This window comes from Lucilia sericata, unplaced genomic scaffold (assembly GCF_015586225.1).
Source record: "Lucilia sericata isolate MDLA Ls3-8-SP2 unplaced genomic scaffold, ASM1558622v1 Contig000168F_arrow, whole genome shotgun sequence".
NCBI classification, from domain to species: Eukaryota; Metazoa; Arthropoda; class Insecta; order Diptera; family Calliphoridae; genus Lucilia; species Lucilia sericata.
The window spans coordinates 477,319-485,279 of record NW_023994197.1 but is presented as its reverse complement, the minus strand read 5'-3'; the positions used below and the strand labels follow the sequence as shown (position 1 = coordinate 485,279).

The window sequence follows — 7,961 nt, the reverse complement described above, 5'->3', positions numbered from 1 at the left end:
GAAGCTGCTCTCCTTGAGGAGTATGATGTGACAATGAAGGTCGACAATGAAGGTCGACACAGCAGCATCCAAATATCCTGTAAGGAAATAATACTGTATACAAATAATTTTAATCCAAAGATTTTTAAATGATTAGGAATATTTTCAAAAATCTTTAGTTTTATTTAGGAATAATCGAAGAATTAATTACTTCTGAAACTAATTTAGCTCAAATTGATCATATGTATGCATTTGTGTTCATGTTCTGATACTAGTTAAAAATAACATTTAAAAAATTACTTATAAATGCACTATGACAACCAGTGCCTGTGTTCTGTAACTTTCGAATCGATTCTAATATTTCAATGTTTTTTATCTCGACTCGAAAGTTACAGAACACGGGCATTAAAACACCGATACAAACAGTTCCGGGCTCGGTTGAAGTCCATTTTGGGGGACTGCAATCGGCAGACCCTAGTTTAAGTGTCTCTGGCAAAGTCGCGCTCTTCATTGGTCGGGAAATTGCCTCACAAATTTTGAGAGGCAGAATATATTCGAATCCGGGACTTCCAATGGCTCAATACACCATTTTTGGTTGGGTTATTTCTGGCCAAGACTCTCTTTAAGAGGCCCAGTTTATGGTCTGATTTAAAACCATTCTCCCTTGTTCTATGGAAACCTTTTTACTAGCTGGTCTGGTTTTTGTTCCTATGACCAATTTATTTTTTTGAAAAAAATTTAATAACAACACAAGTTTACTAATTACTATTTTTTGTTTGCTCATGGAATGAAACATATATGCTGAGGAACTGAACACTTATTTTGCCACTGTCCTGGAATACAGAATCTCAGGTTTAAATAGTTGGGAACCTTCTTATTATTGCCACTGTCCTAGAATACAGAATCTCAGATTTAAATAGTTGGGAACCTTCTTAACCTAAACCTAATGTTCATACATATACAATTATTTTTTCAATTATGTATTGTAGAAATATTTATACAATGATCATCAGGGAAGCCAAAACATACAAATGCATGTTTTTATGCATATTTTACCCATAAGGGTATAATTTGATTTTAATAGCATATGATGAGCATACATAAATACGGAATATCCGTTGAGTCCAAAGAATTAGTAATTTTTGAATAAAACCAAATAAAACAAATCGAGCATAAATATATACATCTAATAATAAAATTATTTTTTATTACATAATGGTATTTATGTAAGTAATAACAAAAAAGGGGAAAATAATATTATATATAGTAAATGTGTTAAGAAAGTACTGTTTAGGAACAGTTTTAAAGGAATATGAGACTACAAATATTCTAACCGTTATCTATATGATTATTATTAATTGTTTTTTTTTTTTTTCTTTTATTTCAAAAGTTAAGTTTTATATGATTATACATTTTGAATTGTGTAAGTTATATGTTTTATGTTTAATGTAAATAAGTGGACGTACACATTGATATTCCTCGTGCCGAAGAATAATTTAAAAAATACAATAGAACAAATAATATTTTAACAAATCTCGTTTTGAAAATATTCAAATATTCTCGCATTTCATAATTATAGTTTGTATTTAGGTGTTTGAAAATATAAATATAAACAAAGTCAATAAATAAGCAAATACATGTTCACGTTTTGAAAACTGCTAGTTTAAATCTGCATGTACGTATATTATGTGTATTAAATAGTAATCTGCTCGTTTTGCACATTATATTTGCGGATCGCGCCATTAATGTTGAGATGTTAGCTAGTTTTATTTTAATACAGTCCATCCAATGCGTATTGTTATTTATCAATATTCAGATTAGTATCGACGATTGTTGAATTGAGAATTTACAGCGGTATTAACGGCGGAAGATGCAGCTTGCTGAACGTGTTGATTGCGCATAAATTCGGTTGCAAATTCTGCCTGAGCTTTTGCCATACTAGCTCCAGAACTACGATATATCGAATGTATCTGAAAAATATATCCAAAAATTAAATAATAATGTATAGATAACATTTTTTAAGCAAATCATTTGTAGAAAATTTTAAAATAATCGGGTTTAGAATAATCGGTAATAAATAGGCAAAGGAATTTAAGCACTTGTCAGTAGTTGTATATTTTAACAATAAAAATTTATCAAAGTTATATCAGTGGTTCGCGTTTATTTATTTTTTTTTTAATTTAAGCTAATATTATTTTCTCAATCATATCAACCTTTGAGAGAAAAATCACTTTACGCGTCCTCGTCCAATATATATTTAAGTATTTAAATCTCACCTTTGTTATCATCATTATGTTAGCAGCTGCCGTAATAGCGAAACAGAATGCAATACAAAGCAACAGCAAGCCTACGATGATGCCTGCGGCCGATGTATCAAACTCGGATATGGCAACTATGAAACCACAATAACCAGTACCAGGAAATCCTATTGCTTGGAAAACCGAGAAAATTGTTTGAAAGAAGTAAACAAAAAAGAATACCATAAAATTAAAACTTGAATCATTGCGAAAAGCTTTGTAGGCTGGTCTGAACCTGTAAAAATGAAACAAATAGATAATTAATTAATATTATTAGTTTTAATTACATATTAAATTCGTATAAAAGTTTCTCACGCACCAGCAAATATACGAAGCAGGCGTAAATAGCAATGTATAAAAAATCGCAAGGCCAAAATTCGTAAACTCTTTACTATGCAATAAAATTATTAGTCCACCAATGATATTGACGCACATAGTTAGTGTATAAACTGCAAAATTATGACATTGATTTTTTTTTACTTATTTAAAATACTAATAAAAAATATTAAAATTACAATCGTAACTTACACATCCATGTATAATATAAATGTTTAACAAGTCTCTGAAACTCAGGAGGTATTTCCAAGTTAAAATCTTGATAAAAACAAGGCTTTACGCAAAAATTATCTGGTAATGGTGGCCAATTGTTTAGCTGGGGTATATTTCCCTGCAATTGCTGTTCACGTCTGTCCAATTCAGCTGCTTTGCGATCAAGTTCCTCTTGGCGTCTCTAAAATTGGACAAAAATTATTCTAAATTCACCCTGATGTTCATATTAATACCGATTATAAAATTCAACATAATAAATCTAATAAAAGACAAAAACAAAAGCATCGATTCATAAGTATAAATAAAGTATATATGATAGGTTTCGTGTTATATGATTTGATGGTGGGTATATACGATTCGGCATAGCCGAATATAAAAATCTTACTTGTTCTTTAAAAATATTCAGCAATAAATAAAAACATCAACAATTTAAAGGTAAACGCAAAATTTCTAGTATCAAACGAAATATTTTTTAATTAAACCCTTTTTCTAATTTTACGATAATTTTCAATACAAAAATCATAAAGAAACAAAAAAAAAAAACCTTCAAATTTGAAAAGTAGGATTAAAACTTGCTTAAAGTTTTAATAAATTTATTAACTATCGATCGGAACGAAATTCTGTGACTAAAATAATTCGTACGTATTACTAAAAATTTTGTGCCAAACTACGAAGCATTTAGTACTGAAAATAATAACTTTTAGGAGATATACATTTATCAAAACCAATATATTTCCCTTTTAACAGCCTATTATTTTGTACATCGTATAATAGTATTTATTTGAAAAAAGCTTGTCTGATAGAATCTCTGATCTCGCAAATGTTTGGGGTCTTCTGATAACTGATTTCAACTTACATAGGGACAGATAGACGGACATTTGAAAACGAACAACTAAAAAATGGGTCCGATTACGCAGACCGACTTCGATACTTATAAAGATTTACAATTAGGGAAAAATAGAAAGTTCATGTTCATAATTTTATTTTTTTATGTTGAAAGAAACAAACAATCAATATTTAAAAATTTGTATGAAAAACATTAAAAAACTGAGTTTCCATTTTAAAAATTTGTGCATGAATCTATGGTTTGGCTAAAACATTGAATGTAACAACGCATCTACTACCAAACAAAGATTTAGAAGCGTTTGCAATATGGAAGTGCTATTTAAATAAATAATACAACTTTTTAACTTAAAATACGATTTTATATGACTTCACTTTACAAGTTTTAGTGTTTTTATTGAGAGTATTTATTTGTATAGGTACGAAACTATTCCTTAACATTTTGCGATTTATTGTAATCAGAGATGGGGGTAGTGCACTAAATTATTAGTTAAATCAATATTTAACTAGCACTAAATATTATTTCAAAAAATATATTTTTCACTAATTTTTAGGAGCTTAGTGGTAGTGAAGCTTATATTTTTAGCACTAATATTTTTTAGTGATAATGTTATTTTTTTAACTATAACTCAATTGAGTGGTAGTGTAGAAAAAAGCACTACACTCAAATAGTTAAAAATTTGAACAGTCACTAACAAAAGGCTTCACAAATTTTCTTTGCACTATTTTTTTATGAAAATGAAAGAATTTGTAAGACAATAAATGATTAAATTTTTTAAAAGATACATCTATTAAAATGGAAAATACAGATTTTGTTAGCGATGGCACTATGACAGACCCTACATAAGCAGTTACCCCAACAAAATCTCATGCTTTAAAAATAAACACCTAAATTCCAAAACTTTTGCCTTCTTCTGCTCAAGTATAACGATTTTTTTCTTTAGCGGAGTGGTAAACTCTCCTCGGAGAATTAAATTAATTGGTTAATTTTGTACCTCGATTGCCACGTCATCTGCTTTGCCAGTTGCCAAAATGATGTTGTTGCTGGATGTTTTTTAGGCAATAGCTTGGAACCTTTGTAAATAATGAACGTTTTACTCATTAATAATATTCGTGGTTGACTTAAACCATTTCTAGACTGTCCTATTAACTTAAACTTTCAAATGAGTGAAACATTTCTCTGTTGAATTAAAATAGTGCAGGAATATTTTTTGAACTAATAATTTAGTGTAGAAAAAATTATTTCACTAGGCGGTAAAAACAAATATTTTAACTATTTTTAAAATATTTTTAGTTAAAAATTTTAAATATCACTATCACTATTATTGAATGAGGCTTATATTTTTCAATTCATCACTAAACATAAATAAAAGTAGTGAATAATTTTGAACTACCACTAATAATTAGTGATAGTTAAAAATTAGTGCACTACCCCCATCTCTGATTGTAATAAATAAACAAATTGTTTAATAGTGAAACCTATCTTTTGTTATGATAGCTAACAATGGCGTATATAAAAATGGATAAATTGAACTTTTTACCTTTAATATTTAAATGTTTTCGTAGATAGGGCATATTGTTTTTTTGTTAATAAAATCGATAATTATGGTCGGAAGAGTCCAATTTTTGGTTTGGACATTTGTTTTGATCCAATACATTAGAATCAATAATGAAATCGATTTTGAATTTTTGGTTAGTTAGAACCGTTTGCGTTTCAGGTGACGATATGTACATCGATTTTAAAACTAATTTCGATGTTCATATCAACTTAATATGTAAAATATTTCCGAAATTCGCATACAATAAAATCAATTACAAAGCTATTAGACAGCAAACAAGAATTAAATGTTTTGTACTGCAAGCGTACAAATATTTGTCAATAATATTGAAATACATTATTTGTTTTCCACAATGATAATAACATACATTCATATGTATGTTATTATCATCTTCAAACATCAAACAAAAAGCCTTATAATATTAGATTGTTGAAACAAATTTCGATTTAGAGATCACATTACCTTCAATTCCTCTGTGGTTATTTGCACACTGGTACTAGGTGTGGCTGTGGTTGCAACGCGCTGTTGAGTAGGCGGAATGTTTTGTGATAGAGGCTGAACCACTGCTGCATTGTTTGTTGAATTTATTTGAAGCTGTGGTTTACTTTGTTCTTGCTCAAACGGATTATAATCCTCTAAAGAATTCTGTACATTTGTCGTTGTACGCGTCGCTTGTTGAATGGCTGGATCCTAGACAAAATATAATATAGGAAACAAAAATTATATATTATTCTTTATACTCAACACAATACAATATGTCTCCAAATTAAGATAAGGAATGTGAGTCAATATGAAAAAATACATTATTTCTTTTACTAATTTTCTCTTTTTGTTTTCTATTTGAAACGTTAGCTAAATAATATGGTAATTACATTTCTTACCGCAAACGGATTATCTACAGTTGGTTCGCCAAATGGATTGTCATCAAAACCCGACATATTTGTTTAATCAATAAATTATGAATCAATAGATTTTATATGTATTTATTTTCACAGAAGTATTATAGTTTTTTTTTTTTTTCTTTTTGATAATTTTGTAAAAGCTGTGTCACTATTATTGAAAAGTAATGATAACTTAGCGATTATTTCCCTTTATTGGAAAAAAGTGTTTTAACGTTTTTTCCCACATCATCGACTGCACTGTCAAGTTGGTGCTTATAGCACTGTTTTTAGTGCTTTTAAACATTTTGATTTGAAAAATTATTGAGCCAATACACAGCAACTTTTAGAATTAGCATAAAATTTCTTTCTTCACAAGTTCAAAATTTGCCTTGTCAATACTGGGACTCAGTATATTATAAAATGATTGCATCAGAGAGCCATCAGTAAAATATGATATTTTTAAAATGGAGTTTAAGAGTCAAGCGAGGTAGTCGAAATATGTATTTTCATAAAAAAATTGTTTTAAAACATTTAATAAATAATTATTTGGTTATGAACAGAGTCTTAAAAATACTTTTTTATTGTAACATGGCAATACTCAAGTAAAATACGCGTTTTTATATTAAGTTTAGTGCTTTTTTAAGTTAAAAAGTTGACAATAATGTAGCATTGCTGGGTTGCCATATTTGGTTCTAAAGTTGAAATCGACATTGTAATTCATGGAAAGTCGACTTTTTGACTAGCGATTTTTAAAATTTCGACTTTTTCTGATTTTCAGACAAATTAACTGTTTTATATATAATATATAGACTGATTTTATTATTATGAATGTTAGTAACAATAATATAATTATTGTCGTCGTAGAAGACAACGATTATATGGATGTTCCAATTAAGTCCGTCAGTAACAAAATAAAATAAATAAGTAAAAAATAGTTTTTTATAGATTTTTTCGACTTATATATGCAAAATCGATTGTTCTTGTCGAAGATAGTCGACTTTTCGAAGAGAGAAAGTACAAACATGCGTCATTTCGATTTTACACTGTGTCTATATTTGACAAATATTTATCACAGCACCTAACAAAACGTCGGCAGAACAAATGCCAATTTTGTTGCTATCAATGCATAGGGGAAACAAATTGCTGCTTTTGTCACGACAAACCACAGATAATTTTACTGAAATAGTGCTTTATTTTATAAAAATTAAATGTACATTTTGCAACTAAACACTAATTTAACTAAAACTTATTTAAAAACTAAGTTTAATTGCACAAAAACAAAATTCTATAAACATTTTATAATTAAATGACGCTTGTTAGCAAGATAAAGTTATCTAAGCAATTGTTTTGACAACTTTGTCTTAACAATGCTAGAACGCTAATATTATCATAAGCTGATAAGTTTTTATCTGGACAACAATTTGACGTTTAGCATAATAAAAATATATCTAATATAGACGGAGGTAATACCGTTACCAATGAGCAAATCTAGTGGAAGCATGGTAGAAAAATATTAGAAGGTAGTTTCGATTTGATATTTTTTACGAGAATGGAGATTTTTGAAGTTAATTTTATTTGTAAATATTTAAAGAAAGCATTGCCACATTTAGGAAAAGTGTAAAATATTTCAAGAAATTTTTAAACAAACATGTGTAATTTAAAATTCTAATTTTTCTAAAGCCACTAATTATGCATTTCCAAAGCAACTTCAAACAAGTACTATATGTACATATGTACTTGAATTGAAGACCAAAACTAAACAATTTGTTGTTTCTTTTTCTATAATACTTTTTAATCATTTTAAGTACAAGCATCAATTAAGCCGAATCATACACATATAGCCACAATCAAAA

General features: G+C 28.4%; 1 protein-coding gene across 2 annotated transcripts; it reads right to left on the bottom strand.

The window, feature by feature from the left end:
- Nucleotides 1–1,164: 1,164 nt before the first annotated feature.
- On the bottom strand, nucleotides 1,165–6,356 carry LOC119601477 (secretory carrier-associated membrane protein 5). 2 transcript variants are annotated; one of them, XM_037952427.1, is made up of 6 exons: nucleotides 6,100–6,356; nucleotides 5,690–5,917; nucleotides 2,805–3,006; nucleotides 2,596–2,725; nucleotides 2,256–2,511; nucleotides 1,165–1,949 (listed from the first exon to the last, which is right to left on the bottom strand). In XM_037952427.1, the coding sequence occupies exons 1-6, from the start codon at nucleotides 6,163–6,165 to the stop codon at nucleotides 1,797–1,799; spliced, it is 1,035 nt and encodes a 344-aa protein (XP_037808355.1). In that variant the 5' UTR covers nucleotides 6,166–6,356; the 3' UTR covers nucleotides 1,165–1,796. The 2 variants fall into 2 exon arrangements, with proteins under 2 accessions (XP_037808355.1, XP_037808356.1); XM_037952428.1 differs by having other exon boundaries at nucleotides 6,109–6,356.
- Between the last annotated feature and the right edge of the window lie 1,605 nt (nucleotides 6,357–7,961).